Source organism: Bombina bombina, chromosome 9 (genome assembly GCF_027579735.1).
Source record: "Bombina bombina isolate aBomBom1 chromosome 9, aBomBom1.pri, whole genome shotgun sequence".
Lineage (NCBI taxonomy): Eukaryota > Metazoa > Chordata > Amphibia > Anura > Bombinatoridae > Bombina > Bombina bombina.
The window spans coordinates 279,968,723-279,995,218 of record NC_069507.1 but is presented as its reverse complement, the minus strand read 5'-3'; the positions used below and the strand labels follow the sequence as shown (position 1 = coordinate 279,995,218).

The 26,496-nt window shown below is 41.4% G+C and overlaps 1 protein-coding gene across 4 annotated transcripts in view; it reads left to right on the top strand.

Annotated features, from left to right (window-relative positions):
- ATN1 (atrophin 1) overlaps positions 1 to 26,496 on the top strand; it is a 166,872-nt gene that overhangs the window by 41,867 nt on the left and 98,509 nt on the right. For all 4 annotated transcript variants that reach the window (XM_053692835.1, XM_053692834.1, XM_053692836.1 and 1 more), the window contains exon 2: positions 3,886 to 4,050. In XM_053692835.1, coding sequence (XP_053548810.1) covers positions 4,024 to 4,050 — 27 coding nt within the window. In that variant the 5' untranslated portion in view covers positions 3,886 to 4,023. The remainder of the gene's footprint in view (positions 1 to 3,885; positions 4,051 to 26,496) is intronic.

The window sequence follows — 26,496 nt, the reverse complement described above, 5'->3', positions numbered from 1 at the left end:
TCCTTTCTCTGTTTGTTTTCGGTCGAATGACTGGATATGACAGTTAGGGGAGGAGCTATATAGCAGCTCTGCTGTGGGTGATCCTCTTGCAACTTCCTGTTGGGAAGGAGAATATCCCACAAGTAATGGATGATCCGTGGACTGGATACACTACAAGAGAAATAAATTTATCAGGTAAGCATAAATTATGTTTTTTTGCCTCAGGATAAAAAACCTAAGGGTAAATCTAAGGCTTCTAACCGTTTTTGTTCCTTTCATCAGAATAAGGAACAAAAACTCAATCCTCCTCCCATGGAATTTGCTTCCAGTTGGAAGCCTTCCTCAAATTGGAATACATCCAAGCCATTTAGGAAACCAAAGTCTGCCCCTAAGTCCACATGAAGGTGCGGCCCTCATTCCAGCTCAGCTGGTAGGGGGCAGATTAAGGTTTTTCAAGGATTTTTGGATAAAATCTGTCCAAAATCATTAGATTCAGAGCATTGTCTCTCAAGGGTATCAAATAGGATTCAAAGTAAAACCTCCTGTGAGAAGATTTTTTCTCTCACGCATCCCTGTAAATCCAGTAAAAGCTCAGGCTTTTCTGAAGTGTGTTTCAGACCTGTAGTCTTCAGGGGTAATCATGCCAGTTCCTCCTCAGGAACAAGGTTTGGGGTTTTATTCAAACCTATTCATTGTACCAAAGAAAGAAAATTTGTTCAGACCAGTTCTGGATCTGAAAATTTTGAATCGTTATGTTAGAGTACTAACTTTCAAGATGGTGACTATAAGGACTATTCTGCCTTTTCTTCAGCAAGGACATTATATGTCCACAATAGACTTGCAGGATGCATACCTTCATATTCCGATTTATCCACAACATTATCAGTTTCTGAGATTCTCTTTTCTAGACAAGCATTACCAATTTATTGCTCTTCCATTTGGCCTAGCAACAGCTCCAAGAATCTTTTCAAAGGTTCTGGGTGCCCTACTATCTGTAATCAGAGAACAGGGTATTGCGGAGTTTCCTTATTTGGACGATATCTTGGTACTAGCCTAGTCTTTACATACTGCAGAATCTCACACGAATCAACTAGTGTTGTTTCTTCGGAAACATGGTTGGAGGATCAATTTACCAAAAAGTTTCTTGATTCCTCAGACAAGGGTCACCTTTTTAGGTTTCCAGATAGATTCAGTGTCCATGACTCTGTCTCTAACAGACAAGAGAAGTTTAAAATTGGTCGCAGCATGCCGGCACCTTCAGTCTCAGTCATTCCCTTCAGTGGCTATGTGCATGGAAGTTTTAGGTCTCATGACTGCAGCATCGGACGCGATCCCCTTTGCTCGTTTTCACATGAGACCTCTACAGCTTTGCATGCTGAATCAATGGTGCAGGGATTATACAAAGATATCACAATTAATATCCTTGAATCCCAATGTACGACACTCTCTGACATGGTGGATAGATCACCATCGTTTGGTTCAAGGGGCCTCTTTTGTTCGGCCAACCTGGACTGTGATCTCAACATATGCGAGTCTTTCAGGTTGGGGAGCTGTTTGGGGATCTCTGACAGCACAAGGGGTTTGGAAATCTCAAGAGGCGAGATTACCAATAAATATTTTAGAACTCCGTGCAATTCTCAGGGCTCTTCATTTTTGGCCTCTGCTAAAGAGAGAACCGTTCATTTGTTTTCAGACAGACAATATCACAACTGTGGCTTATGTCAATCATCAGGGTGGGACTCACAGTTCCCAAGCTATGAAAGAAGTATCTCGGATACTTGCTTGGGCGGAATCCAGCTCCTGTCTAATCTCTGCAGTGCATATCCCAGGTGTAGACAATTGGGAGGCGGAATATCTCAGCCTCCAGACTTTACATCCAGGGGAGTGGTCTCTCCATCCAGATGTGTTTTCTCAGATTGTTCAGATGTGGGGTCTTCCAGAGATAGATCTCATGGCCTCTCATCTAAACAAGAAACTTCCCAGATATCTATCCAGGGATGTTCAGGCAGAAGCAGTGGATGTACTGACACTTCCTTGGTGTTATCATCCTGCTTACATCTTCCCGCCTCTAGTTCTCCTTCCAAGAGTGATCTCCAAAATCATCATGGAACAGTCTTTTGTGTTGCTGGTGGCTCCAGCATGGCCACACAGGTTTTGGTATGCGGATCTGGTGCGGATGTCCAGTTGCCCGCCTTGTCCACTTCCGTTACGGCCGGACCTACTATCTCAAGGTCCGTTTTTCCATCAGGATCTCAAATCATTAAATTTGAAGGTGTGGAAATGGAACGCTTAGTTCTAAGTCATAGAGGTTTCTCTGACTCAGTGATTAATACTATGTTACAAGCTTGTAAATCTGTCTCTAGAAAGATTTATTATAGAGTTTGGAAGGTTTACATTTCATGGTGTTCTTCTCATAAATTCTCCTGGTATTCTTTTAGAATTCCTAGAATTTTACAGTTCCTCCAGGATGGTTTGGATAAGGGTTTGTCTGCAAGTTCCTTGAAAGGACAAATCTCTGCTCTTTCTGTTTTATTTCACAGAAAGATTGCTATACTTCCTGATATTCACTGTTTTGTACAGGCGTATTAAGCCTGTCATTAAATCAATTTCTCCTCCTTGGAGTCTTAATTTGGTTCTGAAGGCGTTACAGGCTCCTCCATTTGAGCCTATGCATTCTTTGGACATTAAACTACTTTCTTGGAAAGTGTTGTTCCTTTTGGCTATCTCTTCTGCTAGAAGAGTTTCTGAGCTATCTGCTCTTTCTTGTGAGTCTCCTTTTCTTATTTTTCATCAGGATAAGGCAGTTTTGCGGACTTCTTTTCAATTTTTACCTAAGGTTGTGAATTCTAACAACATTAGTAGAGAAATTGTTGTCCCTTCCTTATGTCCTAATCCTAAGAATTCTTTGGAGAGATCCTTACATTCTTTGGATGTGGTAAGAGCTTTGAAATATTATGTGGAAGCTACTAAAGATTTCAGGAAGACTTCCAGTCTATTTGTTTTATTTTCTGGTCCTAGGAAAGATCAGAAGGCTTCTGTTAGTTCCTTGGCTTCTTTGTTGAAACTTTTGATTCATCAAGCTTATTTGGAGTCGGGTCAGGCCCCGCCTCAGAGAATTACAGCTCATTCTACTAGATCAGTTTATACTTCGTGGGCTTTTAAGAATGAAGCTTCAGTTGATCAGATTTGCAAAGCGGCGACTTGGTCCTCTTTGCATACATTTACTAAATTCTACCGTTTTGATGTATTTGCTTCTCCGGAAGCAGTTTTTGGTAGAAAAGTTCTTCAGGCAGCTGTTTCAGTTTGATTCTTCTGCTTTTGATTTCATTTTTTTTCTTTCAAAGATGAAATAAACTTATTTTTGTTTTGGGTTGTGGATTAATTTTTTCAGCGGAATATGGCTGTTTTTTTTTTTTTTTCCCTCCCTCTCTAGTGACTCTTGAGTGGAAGACTCCACATCTTGGGTATTGATATCCCATATGTCACTAGCTCATGGACTCTTGCCAATTACATGAAAGAAACCATAATTTATGTTAGAACTTACCTGATAAATTCATTTCTTTCATATTGGCAAGAGTCCATGAGGCCCACCCTTTTTTATGGTGGTTATGATTTTTTGTATAAAGCACAATTATTTCCAAATTTCCTTTGTTGATGCTTTCTACTCCTTTCTTTATCACCCCACTGCTTGGCTATTCGTTAAACTGAATTGTGGGTGTGGTGAGGGGTGTATTTATTAGGCATTTTGAGGTTTGGGAAACTTTGCCCCTCCTGGTAGGATTGTATTTCCCATATGTCACTAGCTCATGGACTCTTGCCAATATGAAAGAAATTAATTTATCAGGTAAGTTCTTACATAAATTATGTTTTTTCCTGTTTATATACATCTAATGTCACTCTTTGCAGGACTCGCGTGACTGGGCATTTTTGTAGCTCTGATTCCTCATCAACCTCCTGAAGACAACTCAAGTGTTGGTGACCATAATACACAACTTTATGTTCTGAAAAACTGGCGGGGGAAATGGGGCCTGTACACTCTGCAGTATGAAAACCCGACAAAACAAAGATTCAGTAAGTTTTAACCAAAATCACTCAGCAGTTATCATGCTCAAGCTTTCTACACGCATGCTCCTTACTCATGGTCACACGCAGCTCAGCTCATGCTTCCTGCTCATGTTCACACACAGCTCATCTCATGCTTCCTGCTTATGGTCACACACAGCTCATTTCATGCTCCTTACTCATGGTCACACGCAGCTCATCTCATGCTCCTTACTCGTGGTCACACGCAGCTCATCTCATACTCCTTACTCATGGTCACACACAGCTCATCTCATGCTCTTTACTCATGGACACAAGCAGCTCATCTCATGCTCCTTACTCATGGTCACACGCAGCTCATCTCATGCTCCTTACTCATGGTCACACGCAGCTCATCTCATGCTCCTTACTCATGGTCACACGCAGCTCATCTCATGCTCTTTACTCATGGTCACACGCAGCTCATCTCATGCTCTTTACTCATGGTCACACACAGCTCATCTCATGCTCCTTACTCATGGCCACAAGCAGCTCATCTCATGCTCCCTGCTCATGGTCACACGGAGCTCATCTCAGGCTCCCTGCTCAGGGTCACACGCATCTCAGCTCAGGCTCCCTGCTCAGGGTCACACGCATCTCAGCTCAGGCTCCCTGCTCAGGGTCACAAGCAGCTCAGGCTTCCTGCTCATTTTCACGGACAACCTTGCTTAGGCTATCTGCTCACAGCCATACGTATCCAGGCTAAGGTTTTCTAATCATGGTCACACATGGCCAGGCTCAGAATCCCTGCTCTCATTGTCACAGCCTTAGGCTCCCTACTCATGGCCACACACAGCTCAGGCTCTTAGTTACCTATAACCAGATTCAGGTTCCCAACTCATGGTCATACAGGGCCAGACTACAGCACACTGCTCGTTGTCATACACAGCTCAGCTTAGGCTTCCTACTAATGGTCACACACAGCTCAACTTAAGTTCCCTGCCCAGGCTTAGGATCCCTACTCCAACAAGGCCAGAATCAGGCTCTTTATATATGGTAACCCACAACGTAGCTCAGCTCAGACTCTCTACTCATTGTCATACACATCTCAGCTTAGGCTCCCTGCCCAATATCACAGCCAGGCTCATTTCACACATAACCAGGCTAAGGTTCTTGCTCATGGTTAAACAGCTCAGTTCAGGCTCCCTACTCAATGCTCACAAAACAGTTCAACTCAAACTCTCTACTCATGATCACACTCAGTTCAGTTCAGGCTCCCTTCTCATTGTCACAGCCAGCAAGGTTCAGATTACCTGCTCATTGTCACAGGTTTAGGGTTCCTTCTCATGGTCACACATAGTCAGGCTCTGTACTCATGGTAACACGAAGGCAGGCTGAGTCTACCTGCTTATATTTACATACAGCCCAGCTGAGTCACATGCTACCTACTCAAAGTTACACACAGACATGCTTGTGTATCGTACTCCTGGTCACACACAACCAGACTCTGGCTCCCTGCTCCCGCGGTCAGACTCTGGCTCCCTGCTCCCGCGGTCAGACTCTGGCTCCCTGCTCCCGCGGTCAGACTCTGGCTCCCTGCTCCCGCGGTCAGACTCTGGCTCCCTGCTCCCGCGGTCAGACTCTGGCTCCCTGCTCCCGCGGTCAGACTCTGGCTCCCTGCTCCCGCGGTCAGACTCTGGCTCCCTGCTCCCGCGGTCAGACTCTGGCTCCCTGCTCCCGCGGTCAGACTCTGGCTCCCTGCTCCCGCGGTCAGACTCTGGCTCCCTGCTCCCGCGGTCAGACTCTGGCTCGCTGCTCCCGCGGTCAGACTCTGGCTCGCTGCTCCCGCGGTCAGACTCTGGCTCCCTGCTCCCGCGGTCAGACTCTGGCTCCCTGCTCCCGCGGTCAGACTCTGGCTCCCTGCTCCCGCGGTCAGACTCTGGCTCCCTGCTCCCGCGGTCAGACTCTGGCTCTCTGGCTCCCGCGGTCAGACTCTGGCTCTCTGGCTCCCGCGGTCAGACTCTGGCTCTCTGGCTCCCGCGGTCAGACTCTGGCTCTCTGGCTCCCGCGGTCAGACTCTGGCTCTCTGGCTCCCGCGGACAGACTCTGGCTCCCGCGGACAGACTCTGGCTCCCGCGGACAGACTCTGGCTCCCGCGGACAGACTCTGGCTCCCGCGGTCAGACTCTGGCTCCCTGCTCCCGCGGTCAGACTCTGGCTCCCTGCTCCCGCGGTCAGACTCTGGCTCCCGCGGACAGACTCTGGCTCCCTGCTCCCGCGGAGAGACTCTGGCTCCCGCAGACAGATGGTTTATTAAAACACTACAATATAAAAAAACACCAGTGGTAAAATTATAAGCGAATGCTAAATGGCCATATATCTAAAAGGAGAGATCCAAATGCTAGGTCTATATATGGATCAAACTTTACAAAAAAGGTTTAGTCCAAAGTGATGAGGACAGTTATTCGTTAGTAAAACAATCTTCATAAAAACAGCGACAGATACTAAATCTTGCGTCCTGTATCTTAGTGAGTGTGGGTATGAAAGGATAAGTGGATCGCTGTGATTCAGTGGGAATGTGCTAATATTCAGAGGAGCTCCTCGATTACAAAACCAGAATATGAAACCTCTAGATGCTGGCTTCTCCGCTTCCTCTCAGCTACAAAGTTTACACGTCTAGACCCTCCGGTTTACTCTTACGGCTTGGCGTTTCTCTTAGATCATGCCGTTGTAAGTTCCAGGTCAGGTGGTAATTTTTCAGCCAATCGGGAAGCTGGATTACCGGGAATAGCCAGTGGGAACTTTAACCCCTTAGTGACCAGGCCACTTTTCAATTTGTTGACCATCTGGGACCAAGGCTTTTTTTGCATTTCTGTGATGTTTGTGTTTAACTGTTATTTTCCTCTTACTCATTTACTGTACCCACACATATTATATACCGTTTTTCTCGCCATTAAATGGACTTTCTAAAGATACCATTATTTTCATCATATCTTATAATTTACTATAAAAAAATTATAAAATATTAGGAAAAAATGAAAAAAAAACACACTTTTTCTAACTTTGAGCCCCAAAATCTCTAACACATCTACAACCACCATAAAATACCAATGCTAAACAGTTTCTAAATTTTGTCTTGAGTTTAGAAATACCCAATGTTTACATGTTCTTTGCTTTTTTTGCAAGTTATAGGGCAATAAGTACAAGTTGCACTTTGCTATTTCAAAACCATGTTTTTTCAAAATTGGCGATAGTTACATTGTAACACCAATATCTGTCAGGAATCCCTGAATAACCCTTCAAATGTATATATTTTTTAAAAGAAGACAACCTAAGGTATTAAACTTGGGGTATTTTGACTTTTTTCATGCAACCATTTTACCACCAATCTATGCCAAAGTTTGGGGGGAAAAAAAAATAATTAGATTTTTTGACAAATAGCAATTTAAGAATACATTTACTGATAAAATGGTAAGGGTTACTGCCAAATAACACCCTAATATGTCTTCAGCAGCATCTCCTGGGTACAGTGATACCACCCATGTATAGGTGTGTCGGGTTCTCTGTGGGCTAAAAGCCCTTATTTTTAGAGAGCGCATTCCAGTTTTTCAACTTGGAATTTTCACATCGGTCATCATGCACCCATGTCCTATTTGGGACATTTCTGAAGCTGGCCAATGGAATTTACCCCCATCAAACCATATATTTTTGAAAAGTAGACACCCTAGGGTTTTTCAAATGCTGGTATTTTAACACTTTCCATGCACTAATTCAACCACTAGTCTTTGTCAAACTTTTGGGTAGTCATTTTTTTGTGTTATTTTTCACACACATCGTACTTTAGGCATGGATTTTCAGTTCCTGTTATGTGTTACTGCCAAAAACCACCTCAATATGTGTTCAACAATATCTCCTGAGTACAGTGATACCACCTATGTATAGGTGTGTCGGGTTCTCTGGGGGCTAAATGGCCTTATTTTTAGGTAGCACATTCCAGTTTTTCAACTTGGAATTTTCACATTGGTCATCATGCACCCATGTCCTATTTGGGACATTTCTGAAGCTGGCCAATGGAATTTACCCCCATCAAACCATATATTTTTGAAAAGTAGACACCCTAGGGTATTTCAAATGCTGGTATTTTAACACTTTCCATGCACTAATTCAACCACTAGTCTTTGTCAAACTTTTGGGTAGTCATTTTTTTGTGTTATTTTTCACACACATTGTACTTTAGGCATATATTCTCAGTCTCTGTTATGTGTTACTGCCAAAAAGCACCTCAATATGTGTTCAACAACATCTCCTGAGTACAGTGATACCACCCATGTATAGGTGTGTCGGGTTCTCTGGGGGCTAAAAGGCCTTATTTTTAGGAAGCCCATTCCATTTTTTCCACTTTGAATTTTCACATCCCATGCACCCATGTCCTATTTAAGATATTTCTGAAGCCGGCCAATGAAATTTACCTCAATCAAACCATATATTTTTGAAAAGTAGACTTCCTAGGGTATTTCAAATGCTTGTATTTTAACACTTTCCATGCACTAATTTAACCACTAGTCTTTGTCAAACTATTGGGCATTCATATTTTTGTGTTATTGTTCACATACATTGTACTTTAGACATGGATTCACAGCTCCTGTTATGTGTTACTACCAAAGAAGACACCAATATGTGGTCACCAACATCTCCTGAGTTCAGTGATACCACCTATGCATAGGTTTGGTGGCTTGTTTGGGGGGTGCAATGCCAAATGTCTGACATGCGTTTGTGATTTTTTTTCACATTGAACATATTTTCTTTGCCTATCGTCTTTTTGGGGGGTCTTTTAACATACCCCAATTTATTTGTTTTCCATGAATGTGCATATATTTGAAAAGTTGACACCCCAAGGTATTGTATATGGTGTGCTTTGATGCCTTTGAAGCAACCGTTTTAGCCCAAAAAATTGGAGAAAGTGTATGGTGGTTATTTTTCAATTTTCATTTTTACAGACACATTGCTTTTTGACTATGATTTAGGAGAGACTGTTGTAAGTTATTGCAAAAGAATACTTCAGGTTGTTTTCTGCAAGGCACCCTGAGTACACCTATGCCCCCCATGCATAGGTTTGCCAGGATTTTGGGAAGGTTATGTTACAATTTTATGACTTGTGATTTTAGTTATTAACAATGAGAGTATTTCTTCTGATAGGCCTATCTTTAGTTTGTGGCCTATCGCATACCCCACTTTTATTTATTGCCATGAAAGTGTATATTTTTTAAATGTTGACACCCCAAGGTATTGTATATGGTGTACTTTGATGCCTTTGAAGCAACCGTTTTAGCCCAAAAAATTGGAGAAAGTGTATGGTGGTAATTTTTCAATTTTCATTTTTACAGACACATTGCTTTTTGACTATGATTTAGGAGAGACTGTTGTAAGTTATTGCAAAAGAATACTTCAGGTTGTTTTTTGCAAGGCACCCTGAGAACACCTATGTCCCCCATGCATAGGTTTGACAGGGGTTTTGGTTAAAAAAAAAAAAAACAGGCCCAATTTTAGAAAAAAATAGAGTAGTGAAATGTAAAAATCTGGCACAGTAAAAGTAAAAAAAAAAAAAAAACCCCATCTAACAGTAAACATAACCAAAAAAAAAAATATATATATATAACACCAAATGTATTTATTTTTTTAAAAATTGACCATTGTATGGTACCGCTTGAAGCAGTCCCCAATGCAGAGTGCAGGCTGTCCAGGGCAATCAGGACAGTGATATATGGTGTCCCTTCTCTTCCCCCTCTTGGTACAGACTCTGCATTTTTTTTGTGGTTTCTGCTTTGCGGCAGTAGGGGGGATTTTAAAAATAAAATGAGTAGCCCCAACTCTGCTCTCTCCCATCACCGCCCGGGGAGCAGGTGCATCATGGTACAAAATCCCAGTAATAATCTGGAGCTGAAACTGTAAAAAAGTTTTTTTAACTCTGGGGTTTGCTTTTTTGAACAACAAAAAAGCGTTGTGGGTTGCAATCTGCATTAGGTAAATTGCAACCTTTTTGTACCAGGCCCTTGTCTTCCGCATAATTAGGTAGGGCTGCAGCAGCTGATCAGCCAGATCAACCCCACCCATATGCCGGTTATAAGACTTGATGCACACTGGCTTCCTTATGATCTCAGCTCTGCCACATACAGAAACCGCCACCGTCCTCTCTGTGTGGATGGTGGTAAGAAGGTATACATCCTTCTTGTCTCTGTACTTAAGTGCCAACAGCTCCTCTTGGTGCAGAGCTGAGGTCTCCCCCCTTCGTAGCCGGGTGCGTACAAGTTGTCCTGGGAAACCTGTGCGGATCTTTTTAATAGTACTGCAAGCTACTGTATCAAAGCAATACAGTAGCTTGAACAAAAGGACACTTGTATAAAAATTGTCTAAGTACAAGTGATACCCTTTGTTCATTAGGGGTAATATCAGGTCCCAGACAATCTTGCCAGTGGTTCCCATATGTTCTGGGCAACCTGGAGGGTCAAGGTGGCTATCCTTTCCCTCATACACCCGGAAGGCCTGAGTATACCCAGTCTCGCTGTCACAGAGCTTATACACCTTTACCCCATATCTGGAGCGTTTGGAAGGAATATACTGCTTGAATCCCAGCCTTCCCTTATACTTCATTAGGGATTCATCAACGCATATATTCCTTCCAGGTGTATAAGCCTCTGCAAACCTGGCAGAAAAGTGGGTTATCAGGGGGCGGATTTTATACAGCCTGTCAAATTGGGGATGCTCCCTAGGGGGGCACAGGCTGTTGTCGCTGAAGTGCATGAAATGCAGAATCATTTCATACCTCTTCCTCGACATAGTCTGGGAGAAAATGGGGGTAGAGCAGATGGGGCTACTACTCCAGTAGGAGCGAATGGAGGGTTTCTTTATGATGCCCATCAGCATAGTCAATGCCCAGAATTTTTTGAATTCTGGCACATTGATGGGGGCCCATTGCTGCTTTGCCAAATATGTTCCAGGCTTTGCAGCACGGAACTGATGGGCATATAAATTAGTTTGGGCGACAATGTTCCCCAATACATCATCACCCAGAAACACCTTCAGAAACTGCTGGGGGCTAAAACCTGCCACATCTATATTTATGCCAGCATTTGCTGTGAAGGGTGGGATATCTGGCCTCTGGAGATGAGGCGTTACCCACTCTTCAGCAGCAATGGCAGCAACACGCCTCCTTCTGGCAGGGGGGCTAGCAGCCACAGATACATCACTATCAGTTGAGACTGCATGTAGTGATGTATCTGAGCACATGGCAGGGTCAAAATTGGGGTCTGAGTCAGAAAAAGAGGCATCTGACTCTGACGCAAGGATGGCATACGCCTCCTCAGCACTATATATTTTCTGTGACATTTTTGTATCTGTCACAGAAAACAATTACTAAAAAAAATTAAATTAACTAAATTAACTAGCAAAAAATTACAGCTATGCTACTGCCAGTGATTTATAGCGATCACTGGCAAGCTAGGGGTTAATGGCTCTGAAAATTAAATTAAATTAACTAAATGTTTCTGAAAAGAGCCTTTGGGTTTTTAAAAAATTACAACAACAAAATTAACCCCTAAAAAAATGCACAGACGGCAAAATGCAGCAAAAAAAAAGTGCACCTATGCTACTGCCAGTGATATATAGTGATCACTGGCAAGCTAGGGGTTAATGGCTCTGAAAAGAGCCTTTGGTTCTATATTTTTTAACAAATAAAAGAAATAAATCTCTCCCTCTGCTAAATACAGGTCTCTCTCTCTCTCCAACAAAATGGCAAGTGAGGAGAGGGAGGGAGATCCACACTGATCAGAGTCAATATTTACAAATATTGACATGATCAGACAAATGGGGTATTTTATTATTATTTTTTTTTTTAGGGTGGGAGGCTCAGATTGGGTGACCCTAGCTTGCCCCTATGATGATGCAGGCTAGGGACACCCCCAGAGGCCCCATGATGCACTGGGCATCGCCATCTTGGATGCCTAGTGAAGGGGGAGGGGGGGGGGGCTATTTGGGCTTTTTTTTTTTTATTTATCCGTTTTTTTTTTTTTTTACATTTTAATTTATTATTTAATAACCAACTAAGTGCCTCGACCCACCGAGGCACTTAGCACACAAGCAGAGCATCGGAAGCGTGTCCGATCGCTTCCGATGCTCTGAAACACTGCCGGGCACAACGTGGAGCGAAACCGGAAGTGATCACTCGTGGGGGAGTGATCAATCCGGTCCCGGCACTCGGGAACAGTATTGCAGGATGCCTAGACATCAAGGCAAGCCTGCAATACTGTTAGAGCAGCTGGAAGCGATTTCGATCGCTTCCAGTGCTCTGTTTAACCGACGACGTATGCCATACGTCCTCGGTCGTTAAGTGCTTTTTTTTTTGAGGACGTATGGCATACGTCGTCGGTCGTTAAGGGGTTAAACTTGAGCGATACAATGATGCCAACAAAGCACACTGTTAACGTATCCACTAAATTAGACTTCAAAAGTCTTACAGAGCGCTCTGTGATCTTGTGTCTTCATACAATCCATCGACGCGCTTCAGCTGGTACAGCCTTTTTCAAGATGTCTCTAAGGAGCCCATTCACCCATCTTTTATGTAGATTTACTTCATTGATTGTCCTCCCACTTTTGAAGATTCGGAAGACGAAAGTAAACAAGAAGTTACACCGGACCATGAGACTGTGGTAAATATATCAGGTCATATACAGAGAACTGACTTTTTTGAACTGGAAAACGATATGCAGAGACTGTATAGGAACATTAAATTAAAAGTCTGGTTCAGTAATGATAATAGCAATAAAATTGATTCCAATGCTGACAGAGATGAATGGTCATTACAGGCCCTTGGGTTAAGGAAAAAGAGCACCTTTAATCCAACTATAAATAATCCTAGTATCAATGCTTTCATCCAATTAGTAAAAAAGTAAAAAAGACCAAGACCAGGTTCACAAATGGGAGGGGGGTCACCTAGTTAAACTCACTAATTTTACCAAAGAGGATAACAAAGCTATGAATGTATTAAAAAAGAATAAGGATATTATCCTTAAAGGGGCCGACAAAGGCGCGCTACTATTATAATGGATAAGTCATACTATGTAGATAAAATACAGATGAAGCTCAGGGACCTCGATAAATATAGAAAAATCAGCACCAACCCACTAACCAAGATACAAAAAGAGATAAAATTCATATTAAAAACAGCATTGGATAAAGGGGTTATAGATCAGAAATTGGCTGAATTTTTATGTGTATCTGCACCACGTAACCCTATTTTCTATACAGCCCCTAAGGTTCATAAAGACATAAAGCCCCCAGGGAGACCTATAGTCTCAAGCGTAGATTCAGTGTAGACCAACATATCTATATTTATCAATAAGATTCTGCAGCCGGAGGTGGTTAAAATGTCTAGTTATTTAAAAGATACCAATCTCTTCTTAGAGAAAGCTAAACAGTTAGAATTTCCCTCTGACGGATACCTACTGTACACTGTGGATGTTAAAATCCTTTATACCTCCATAAAACACGAAAAAGGTATTGCAGTCATTAAAAAGAATCTAATGGTGAACAGTGGGTATACTGTTATTCAGAGTGATTTTATTGAACAATTACTTAGACTTATTCTCTATTGGAATTATTTCTTGTTCCAAGATGAATGGTATATACAGACAAAAGGGACAGCCATGGGTTCCAACGTGGCCCCATCATACGCCAACCTCTTTATAAACGAATTTGAGGAAAGGATAGTATTCGAACATGAAAAATTCAGAAAACGCGTTTGGTGGGGCGACATTGGAACCCTAATGGAGTTTGTTAAAGAGCTAAATTCAATGGTCAGGGGTCTGGTGTTCAGTGTCTTATGGGGAGGAGATGGTCACCTTTTTAGACACAAAGGTCTATAATAATGGGAATACCCTTAGATTTGACTTGCATACAAAAGACACAGATAAAAATATCCTCCTACAATATGACGGCTTCCACCCAAGACATTTAGTTAACTCACTACCTAAGAGCCAGCAGACTGTGAGATTAGAATGCAGGAAATGACAAAAAACTTCTTAGATAGAGATAATGCGAAGCAAGATAGAGGTAATAAAAAATCCGGCTCAGAGAAATAACAAAAAGAGAAGTATAATAGGATGGGCTTCGTGTCTCAGTATAGCCCCCAGAGTGAAAAAGTTTCTCAAATTATACAGAAGAATTGGCATATTCTAAGTGAATGCAACCAACAAGTTGCCCTGTTTAAGGATCCCCCATTAATGGGATTCAGGAGAGTCAAAAGCATTAGGGGCCATCTAATCAAGACAGATGTAGGACCTGGTAAGAAACACAAACAAACAGTGATAGGGACTAGACAGGCAGTTACCCTTGCTTGAACTGCATGAGTTGCAGTTCAATTATCAAGCGCCCTAATTTCTTCCACCCACATAGTGGTAAAAAATATGACATCAAGGGGTTTTATACTTGCGAAACGTCTCATGTTGTGAACCTTATCAAATGCTCGTGTTCCCTTGTGTATTTAGGAGACCACACACAAAGTTAGGGACCACAAGAGTCCACACCGTTCTATTATTAGGTGCAAAAATCTAGAGGCCCCTCTGTCCAAGCATTTCCTTGAGAAAGGACATGGTATAAGCCAATTAAGATGGCAGGTCATAGACCATATAAAAACTCTTAGGAATGTCATGAACAGAGAAAAATTGTTGAAATAAAAAGAAATGTGGTGGATCCACAAACTTGAAACATTTGCCCCGAAAGGCCTTAATAAAGACTATGACCTAGCTTGTTTTTTCTGATACGGTTATTAAAGATAGTTGTTCAAACCCAAAAATACTGTATTGTACCGCATGTTAAATCTTTGGTATATATGTTGGATTTCATTGACAGTCATGCTAATAGGTAGACATATTTCCACGACTATACTGTAACCTTGCTTGTGTTTAAGTTTTATAACCTCAATAAAAACACAAATTATAGAGAGAAAAAAAGATAGTTGTTCAGCTAGTGTTTAGTACTGGTAATCAAGGGGGAGTTAGGTGACACAATGTACAACATTGTTACCCTCCAGTAACTTTAATGAGAATGTAGACAATATGCCCAGATTCTTTACCTATACATTTAAAGATGTATTCCTTGCATGGTGAGGTCCAAAATTCACCAACTTGTGTATAAATATTCAGTAAAGTGTTAAGTAACGTGATAATGTTGTAACATAGTGAATTTATAGTAACTGTGTACATGCACTCAATATTGCCTAGATATGTTACAAAATGTTTTTATTGGTGACACAGTAAACATTACAGAGAATACTCACTAGAGGGAGCCAGTGTACAACTGATGGCAGACTGGCACCAAAATTATAGTTTAAAACTGTGTATCCTAGTATTGCAATGTATAGCATGACTAAGGGGATTACCCCCGAAACGTCACTTTTTTATATGTCTGAATAAAGATTTTTGAATATTAGAGGTGCTGTGGACATTACGTTGTTCAAGGACTTTATTTTAGGGGCCTAGTACTGTCCCTAGTCTGCATGAGCACCATACAGCTGTGCTGGTCTTTACTAGCTTATGAAAGAAAAAAATTGGGTTCAGTGTCCCTTTAATACTGAACTGATCAAAAACTTCTAGGGTCAATATATAAAAAATACAAGATATAAGTATATATCTTAATACTAACTAGTATAAATAATAAAGATGACACAAAGGTCCTATTTAGGACATGGTTAAAAGATGTAGATCCTAATATAATGTCATTATGTGTTGATTCTACTTATTTTAAAGTGTTAATAGGTGACCTCTTTATACAGTGTCATTTATACTATATGGTGTGTGACAAAACATTCAGAGAAACATCCTTTTTACTAAATTAATGTTATATTCAAAATAAAAACTCTAGAAGGGTTTAATATTTAAAGTGCTATTGTAAAAAAGAAATATTAGTGTATAACGAATATATTGACTCTTATTAGCAATATCTATTCCATAATGGCTCTGTTTTAAACCAAAAGATTAGTTCTGCCTCTGTTCTTAAGGTTTTTGTTTATATCACCACCTCTCCGATCTCACACTATCTTTCTAAAGCCCCAGTATTTAAAACCTTTTGTGTTCTGATTGTGGCTTTCTTTAAAATGTCGGGACAAAAGGTGCCCCTCAAAGCCATGGTCGATATTAGTAAATGCTCGCGTATCCTATCTTTCAGGGGGCGAGAGGTCTCGTGGCTTCTTTCCTATAATCTTCTGTATTAAGGATAACAATTTGCCTGCCTGTTTGATTACTATCGCCTAGATTTAGAGTTCTGCTTTAGCCGTCAAAACCAGCGTTAAGGGGTCCTAACGCTGCTTTTAACCACCCGCTGGTATTTAGAGTCAGTCAGGAAAGGGTCTAACGCTCCCTTTCCAGCCGCGACTTTTCCATACCGCAGATCCCCTTACGTCAATTGCGTATCCTATCTTTTCAATGGGATCTTCCTAACGCTGGTATTTAGAGTCTTGGCTGAAGTGAGCGGTAGACCCTCTACCGACAAGAATCCAGCCGCAGAAAAAAGTCAGGAGTTAAGAGCTTTCTGGGCTAACGCCGGTTTATAAAGCTCTTAACTACTGTGCTCTAAAGTACACTAACACCCATAAACTACCTATGTACCCCTAAACCGAGGTCCCCCCACATCGCCGCCACTATAATAAAAATTTTTAACCCCTAATCTGCCGACCGCACACCGCCGCCACCTACGTTATCCCTATGTACCTACATAATATTTATTAACCCCTAATCTGCCCCCCCAACGTCGCCGCTACCTTACCTACACTTATTAACCCCTAATCTGCCGACCAGACCTCGCCGCCACTATAATAAATGTATTAACCCCTAAACCGCCTCACTCCCGCCTCACAAACCCTATAATAAATAGTATTAACCCCAAATCTGCCCTCCCTAACATCTGCGACACCTAACTTCAAGTATTAATCCCTAATCTGCCGACCGGAGCTCGCCGCTACTCTAATAAATGTATTAACCCCTAAAGCTAAGTCTAACCCTAACACCCCCCTAAGTTAAATATAATTTTATTCTAACGAAATAAATTATTTCTTATTAAAAAAATTTATCCTATTTAAAGCTAAATACTTACCTGTAAAATAAACCCTAATATAGTTACAATATAAATTATAATTATATTGTAGCTATTTTAGGATTAATATTTATTTTACAGGCAACTTTGTATTTATTTTAACTAGGTACAATAGCTATTAAATAGTTATTAACTATTTAATAGCTACCTAGTTAAAATAATTACAAAATTACCTGTAAAATAAATCCTAACCTAAATTACAATTAAACCTAACACTACACTATCAATAAAGGGCCACTGTAAGTAAATATTTTCTATGCCTGTTACTAACTACCCCAAATACGCTTTTTATCAATAGCATTTCATTAACATATCTCTACCGTATATCAGAAATCTTGTCTGCAAATTTAATTGTTTTCCAAACCCACTCCGTGGGTATCCTTTGCTCTGTACCAATCCGTTTACAATACCTAGGTTTCAAAATGGCACAAAGTTATTGGTTTAAGTATTTTGAACACTCAGTTCTGAAAATAGTGGGCAGGATAATGTGACATCATCGGCGAATAAAAGATATATAACTTTTAGAACGTTATGAAACTTCGTTTTGGAGAAAATATAGGTCAGTAGGTTTTAATTAATGTTTATTAACTTTAATATGTTAGTTGTTTAGCTTAAAAATTATAACAGAAAGTAATCCTTTAACTAAACTACCTACAATTACCTACAATTAAATCAACTAAACTAAATTACAAAAAATAAAAAAGATTACAAGAATTTTAAACTAATTACACCTACTCTAAGCCCCCTAAAAAAATAACAAAGCCCCCCAAAATAAAAAATTGCCCTACCCTATTCTAAAATAAAAAGTTGACAGCTCTATTATCTTACCAGCCCTTAAAAGGGCTTTTTGCGGGGCATGCCCCAAAGTAATCAGTTCTTTTGCCTGTAAAAAAACACAATACCACCCCCCAACATTACAACCCACCACCCACATACCCCTACTCTAACCCACCCAAACCCCCTTAAAAAACCTAACACTAAGCCCCTGAAGATCTTCCTACCTTGTCTTCACCCAGTCGGGTACCATCCGATCCGTCCAGAAGAGGGTCCGAAGTCTTCATCCTATCCGGCCTGAAGATGTCCTCCAGAGGGTCCGAAGTTTTCATCCAGGCGGCATCTTCTATCTTCTTCCATCCGGAGCGGAGTGAGTCCATCTTGAAGCAGCCGGTGCGGATCCATCCTCTTCTTCCGCCGTCCTAACACCGAATGAAGGTTCCTTTAAATGACGTCATCCAAGATGGCGTCCCTTGAATTCCGATTGGCTGATAGGATTCTATCAGCCAATCGGAATTAAGGTAGGAAAAATCTGATTGGCTGATTGAATCAGCCAATCAGATTCAAGTTCAATCGGATTGGCTGATCCAATCAGCCAATCAGATTGAGCTCGCATTCTATTGGCTGTTCCGATCATATTGGCTGTTCAGTCATATTTTCTGCAGAGACTGTGTTAACTCAGAAAGGCTGACAGTGTCCCCATTAGGGGAAGGGGAAGCAGTAATCCTAGTGTTATAAGAGGCTTTACTAGCTTGCATAAAGGGTTAATTTTTTGTGGGCACTCAGTTTGTTATGTGAATTTGGGACAAACGTTTTTGTGTCTGGGAGTAACGTTTTCTGTTTTATGGGACATTTGCTTGAGGGTTCTTTGGGGTTGTTTATAACCCACATGGCTTTCAGGCAGGGTTTGTTAGTTTTGTGTAGGCCCCAGCAACATCGAGTGAGGTGGGCGGGGCCTGCATTTACAAGCAGCAAGCAACTTCTGAGGTCCTGAGAGTCTTCTGAGGGACTAATTGAAGCTTTAAACCCCATATTATTGCTTCCTAAGGGCAGGTAGGGCCACAGCAGAGCTGTGGCAAGGTGCTTATAGGGGTGTTTAACCGGTTTTAGACATATTTCAATCCGTTTTTTTCATTTGGGGGTTTATTGCTTATTAACTTGTGGTGCAATTTTTCTAAAGCTTAGTGGGTACACTGTTAAAATTTCAGAAAAATGTAAGCAATTTTAACCTGTTTTGCAGTTTGTGTATGCCTTTTTTTCTCTTAAAGGCACAGTACCGTTTTTGCAAATGGTGTTTTTTTCATTAAATAAAGTGTTTTCCAAGCTTGCTTGCTTTATTACTAGTCTGCTAAACATGTCTGACACTGAGGGAACTCATTGTTCAATTTGTTTAGAATCCATTGTGGAACCCCCTCTTAGAATGTGTCCCACTTGTACTGATATGTCTATAAATTGCAAACAGCATATTTTGACTTATAAAAGTTTGGCATTAGATGATTCTCAGACAGAAGGAAATCAGGTTTTGCCATCTAGTTCTCCCCAAGTGTCTCAACCAGTAACGCCCGCACAAGCGATGCCATGTACTTCTAGTGCGTCTAATTCTTTCACCTTGCAAGATATGGCTTCAGTTATGAATACTACCCTCACAGAGGTTTTATCTAACCTGCCTGGGTTGCAAGGGAAGCGCAGTAGCTCTGGGTTAAATGGACAGTCTACCATAGAATTGTTATTGTTTTAAAAGATAGATAGTCCCTTTATTACTCATTCCCCAGTTTTGCATAACCAACACAGTTATATTAATATACTTTTTGCCTCTGTGATTACCTTGTATCTAGGAACCTTCTTCCAGCCCCCTGATCACATGACTGTGACTGTTTATTATCTATTGTCTTAAATTTAGCATTGTAGTGTGCTAGATCTTAAATAACTTTCTGTGCCTGAACACAGTGTTATCTATATGGCCCACGTGTACTTTCTGTCTCTTTGTGTTGAAAAGAGATTTAAAAAACATGTGATAAGAGGCAGCCCTCAAAGGCTTAGAAATTAGCATATGAGCCTACCTATGTTTAGTTTAAACTAAGAATACCAAGAGAAAAAAGCAAATTTGATGATAAAAGTAAATTGGAAAGTCGATTAAAATTAAAAGTCCTCTCTGAATAATGAAAGTTTAATTTATACTTGACTGTCCCTTTAAGAACAAATGCTGAGCCTTCTGACGCTTTAGTGCGATATTCCCTCACAATGTTCTGAAGTAGGGATGAGGGATTTGCTGTCTGAGGGAGAGATTTCTGATTCAGGAAAGAGGTTCTCTCAGACAGATTCAGATATGACGGCATTTAAATTTAAGCTAGAGCACCTCTGCTTTTTGCTCAGGGAGGTTTTAGCTACTCTGGATGATTGTGACCCTATTGTAGTTCCAGAGAAATTGTGTAAAATGGACAAATATTTAGAGGTTCCTGTTTACACTGATGTGTTTCCGGTCCCTAAGAGGATTTCGGACATTGATACTAAGGAGTGGGATAAACCAGGTATTCCGTTCTCTCCCCCTCCTGTTTTTAAGAAAATGTTTCCCATTTCTGACACCATAAAGGACTCATAGCAGACGGTCCCTAAGGTGGAGGGAGCTATTTCTACCCTGGCTAAGCGTACAACTATACCTATTGAAGACAGTTGTGCTTTCATTGATCCTATGGATAAAAAATTAGAGGGTCTCCTAAAGAAAATTTTTGTTCATAAAGGTTTTCTTCTTCAACCTATAGCATGCATTGTTCCTGTAACCACTGCAGCTGCCTTTTGGTTTGAGGCTCTAGAAGAGGCTCTTCAGATGGAGACCCCACTAGATGATATTTTGGACAGAATTAAGGCTCTTAAGTTGGCTAATTCTTTTATTTCAGACGCCGCTTTTCATCTTGCTAAATTAGCGGCTAAGAATTCAGGTTTTGCCATTTTAGCGTGTAGAGCGTTATGGCTTAAGTCCTGGTCAGCTGATGGGTCATCTAAATCTAAGCTTTTGTCCATCCCTTTCAAAGGTAAGACCCTATTCGGGCCTGCATTGAATGAGATCATTTCAGACATTACTGGAGGGGGAAGGGTCATACCCTTCCTCAGGATAAGTCAAATAAGACAAGGACCAAACAAAATAATTTTCGTTCCTTTTGAAACTTAAAGAGTGGTCCCTCTACCTCTTCCCCTGCTGCATAGCAAGAGGGGAACTTTGCTCAATCCAAGCCAACCTGGAGACCTAATCAGGCTTGGAACAAGGGTAAACAGGCCAAAAAGCCTGCTGCTGCCACTAAGTCAACATGAAGGGGTAGCCCCCGATCCGGGACCGGATCTAGTAGGGGGCAGACTCTCTCTCTTTGCTCAGGCCTGGGCAAGTGACGTTCAGGATTCCTGGGCAGTAGAAATTGTAACCCAGGGATACCTTCTAGATTTCAAGGATTCCCCTCCAAGGGGGAGGTTCCATCTTTCTCAATTGTCTGTAAACCCGACAAAAAGAGAGGTGTTCTTACGCTGTGTAGAAGACCTTTTTACCATGGGAGTGATCTGCCCAGTTCCAAAAGCAGAACAGGGGCAGAGGTTCTACTCCAATCTGTACCTTCAGACCAATTCTGGATCTCAAGATCCTAAACCAATTCCTAAGAGTTCCATCTTTCAAGATGGAGACCATTCGGACTATCATACCATTGATCCAGGAGGGTCAATATATGACCACCGTGGACTTAAAGGATGCGTATCTGCACATTCCTATCCACAAAGATCATCACCAGTTCCTCAGGTTCGCCTTTCTGGACAAGCATTATCAGTTTGTGGCTCTTGCTTTCGGGTTGGCTACAGCGCTGCAAATCTTCACGAAGGTGCTAGGGTCCCTTCTGGCGGTTCTAAGGCCACGGGGCATAGCAGTGGCGCCTTATCTAGACAACATTCTAATTCAAGCGTCGTCCTTCCAACTAGCCAAGTCTCACACGGACTTAGTGTTGGCCTTTCTAAGGTCTCACGGGTGGAAAGTGAACGTAAAAAAGAGTTCTTTCCCCCTCACAAGAGTTTCATTTCTAGGGACTCTGATAGACTCGGTGGACATGAAAATATTTCTGACGGAGGTCAGGAAATCAAAGATTTTGTCCACCTGCCGAGCTCTTCATTCCATTCCTCGGCCGTCAGTGGCTCAGTGTATGGAGTTAATCGGGCTAATGGTAGCGGCAATGGATATAGTTCCGTTTGCTCGCTTGCATCTCAGACCACTGCAACTATGCATGCTCAATCAGTGGAATGGGGATTATGTGGATTTATCTCCTCAGATAAATCTGGATCAAGAGACCAGAGACTCTCTTCTTTGGTGGTTGTCACAGGATCATCTGTCCCAGGGAATATGTTTCCGCAGGCCAGAATGGGTTATAGTGACGACAGACGCCAGTCTTCTGGGCTGGGGTGCAGTCTGGAATTCCCTGAAAGCTCAGGGTTTGTGGACTCGGGAGGAGGCTCTCCTACCGATAAATATTCTGGAATTAAGAGCGATATTCAATGCTCTCCAGGCATGGCCTCAGCTGGCTTTGGCCAGATTCATCAGGTTTCAGTCGGACAACATCACGACTGTGGCTTATATCAATCATCAGGGCGGAACAAAGAGTTCCTTAGCGATGATAGAGGTCTCAAGGATAATCCAATGGGCAGAGGCTCACTCTTGCCATCTGTCAGCGATCTATATCCCAGGTGTAGAGAACTGGGAGGCAGATTTTCTAAGTTGTCAGACTTTTCATCCGGGGGAGTAGGAACTCCATCCGGAGGTGTTTGCTCAGCTGGTTCGGCTATGGGGCACACCAGAGTTGGATCTGATGGCGTCTCGTCAGAACGCCAAACTTCCTCGTTACGGCTCCAGGTCAAGGGATCCTCAGGCTGTACTGATAGATGCTCTAGCAGTACCCTGGTCGTTCAACCTGGCTTATGTGTTTCCACCTTTCCCTCTCCTTCCACGTCTGATTGCCAGAATCAAACAGGAGAGAGCATCAGTGATTTTGATAGCGCCTGCGTGGCCACGCAGGACTTGGTATGCAGACCTGTTGGACATGTCATCCCTTCCACCATGGTCTCTGCGATTGAGACAGGACCTTCTGATTCAAGGTCCATTCAAGCATCCAAATCTAATTTCTCTGCAACTGACAGCTTGGACATTGAACGCTTGATTCTATCAAAGCGGGGTTTCTCTGAGTCAGTCATAAATACCTTGATTCAGGCTCAAAAGCCTGTTACCATTAAAATTTATCATAAGATATGGCGTAAATATCTTTTTTGGTGCGAATCCAAAGGCTTCTCCTGGAGTAAAATCAGGATTCCTAGGATTTTGTCTTTTCTCCAAGAGGGATTGGAGAAAGGATTATCAGCTAGTTCCCTAAAGGGACAGATGTCTGCTCTATTTTGTTGCACAAGCGTCTGGCAGATGTTCCAGACGTTCGGGCCTTTTGTCAGGCTTTAGTTAGAATTAAGCCTGTGTTTAAGCCTATTGCTCCGCCATGGAGTCTAAATTTAGTTCGAAGAGTTTCTGAACTATCTGCATTACAATGTGACCCTCCTTATCTTGGGTTCCATGCTGATAAGGTGGTTTTGCATACCAAGCCTGGGTTCCTACCTAAGGTTGTTACTGACAGGAATATCAATCAAGAAATTGTTGTTCCTTCTCTGTGTCCTAATCCATCTTGTAAGAAGGAACGTCTGTTGCACAACTTGGACGTGGTTCGTGCTTTGAAATTTTATTTGCAGGCAACCAAAGATTTTCGTCAAACATCTTCTTTGTTTGTTGTCTATTCTGGAAAGCGTAGGGGTCAAATGGCTACGGTGACTTCTCTTTCCTTTTGGCTGAAAAGCATCATCCGTTTGGCTTATGAGACTGCTGGACAGCAGCCTCCTGAAAGGATTACAGCTCATTCTACTAGAGCGGTAGCTTCCACATGGGCTTTTAAAAATGATGCTTCTGTTGAACAGATTTGTAAGGCTGCGACTTGGTCATCGCTTCATACCTTTTCAAAATTTTATAAATGTGATACTTTTGCTTCTTCGGAGGCTATTTTTGGGAGAAAGGTTTTGCAAGCAGTGGTGCCTTCCGTTTTAGGTTCCTGTCGTGTCCCTCCCTTCATTCGTGTCCTAAAGCTTTGGTATTGGTATCCCACAAGTTAGGATGAATCCGTGGACTCGGTACATCATGCAAAAGAAAACAAAATTTATGCTTACCTGATAAATTTCTTTCTTTTGCGATGTACTGAGTCCACGGCGCGCCCTGTCTATTCAAGACAGATAGTATTTTTTTTTTATGTAAACTTCAGTCACCTCTGCACCTTATAGTTTCTCCTTTTCTTCCTTGGCTTCGGTCGAATGACTGGGGGGTGGAGTTAAGGGGGGAGCTATATAGACAGCTCTGCTGTCGTGCTCTCTTTGCTACTTCCTGTCAGGAAGGACAATATCTCACAAGTTAGGATGAATCCGTGGACTCGGTACATCGCAAAAAGAAATTTATCAGGTAAGCATAAATTTTGTTTTTTTACAATAGCACTTTAAATATTAAACCCTTCTAGAGTTTTTATTTTGAATATAACATTCATTTAGTAAAAATGATTTCTTTCATGTAATTGGCAAGAGTCCATGAGCTAGTGACGTATGGGATATACAATCCTACCAGGAGGGGGCAAAGTTTCCCAAACCTCAAAATGCCTATAAATACACCGCTCACCACACACCTTAGTTTTACAAACTTTGCCTCCTCTGAAGGTGGTGAAGTAAGTTTGTGCTTGATTTTGATGATTTCTTCTATGATAAGCGCTTCTAAGCATTCTGAAGCCCAATTCCTCTCAGAGTACAGTGTTTGTCAGAGGGATGTGTAGAGAGTATCGCCTATTGATTTTATGGTTTCTCACACGGGAAATCTTTTCAAGGGTTCTCTGTTATCAGTCGTAGAGATTCATCTCATACCTCCCTTTTCCGATCGACTATATACTCTTATATACCATTACCTCTGCTGATAGTTTTCAGTACTGCTTTGGCTATCTGCTATATGTGGATGGGTGTCTTTCGGTAAGTATGTATCATTATTTAAGACACTCTCAGCTATGTTTGGCGCTTTATGTATTAATATAAAGTTTTAAATATAAGTATTTTACTTATATTTGTCATGAGTCAGGTCTATGTATATTTCCCTTAGTAGTATAAACAGTTTCAGTATAGTAATCATGTTTGGGAAGTTTATTTATTTAAACTTTTTTCTTACCTGGGGTTCAGTCTTTTTCAATTTTTTCGCGGGCAAATATAGGCTCGCAAGGGCGCAAAATGCTGTTTTTTTATTGCATCATTCTTGGCCCAAAATCTTTTGGCGCAAATTTCATAATTTCCTGCGTCTTTGACGCTACTTGTTTTGGCGCGAATTGTGTAATTTCCTGGTGTTAGTTTTGCGTCAAATTTTTTTTTAACTTCCTTTTACGTAATGCGTCATTCTTGCCGCCAAATTTTAGTTATTTTACCCCTCTCCCTCTATTGCTCGCTGTTTTCATGAATTTTGAAAGCTAATATGCCTGCTTTTTTATTTTATTTTGATGATTATTTGTGATAAGATGATTATTTGTGAATTTAATGCCGATTTTTACAATAGAGATAACATTAACCATTAATGATTAATAGTGACTGTTTTTATCTGGCACACTTGGTTTTTACTCAAATGTACTTTGTGTACAACAGGTTAACATAGGGAGTATCTTTAACATATGTTTATTATTCAGCCCACTGGCCTATCAGATTGTGAGGGGCGTGGTTACAGATCGAAGTATGCAAACTTTGACGTCACCATGGAGCGGTTATCATAGAGTTACTATGCAAGGTATATACAATTCTTGATAGACTGAATTTGGTCACAAGACAATGAGTGTTTATACAATCCACCTTCGAATATCACTTTCGTGTGTTAATAAGATAATAACATTAGCACTTCGAGAATTGTATGCAGCACTTCGAGTTAGAACCAATCATATTGCGTTATTGGAACACTCCCTTCTGCTAACCAATAGGAAGGTGGAGGTTGTACCCATGTGCGGTCTGAGGAGGAGCTATTACATGGGAATGACGTTTGATTAGGCGATTGGCTAAGATACTAAGTAGTGGGTATTTAAAGACAGTCCAGTAAGGGCTCGGCTTTTCAACTTTCAGTTAAAATCAGAGACATTGAGAAAGGCGTACTACACGCCGAAACGCGTTTGTGTGTATTTTTAACAGGTTCTTGCACCTCTGTCACCTGATGCCGGTGTATGCAGTTACCGGCCAGGAAACAGGGAGGTGCTGAGCCGTGTGTATGATTGTTTGTGTGGTGGGATGTCACAACAGGCTAATCGTTCCTGTATTTTTATGAATTAATATTAAAAGTTATTTTTTAATCGCATTATTAGTAAGAGGGTGAGTGCTACAAACCCTATCTTTCTCTCGCTTTCTGTAAGTGAGTTTTCTCTTGCATGTTAATCTATAGGGTAGCACCGGTCCTTAGTATAATCATTTATTGAGGGCCTTCTTTTGACTATTAGTTCACAGTGCCAATATACACTTCCTCTAATTTATA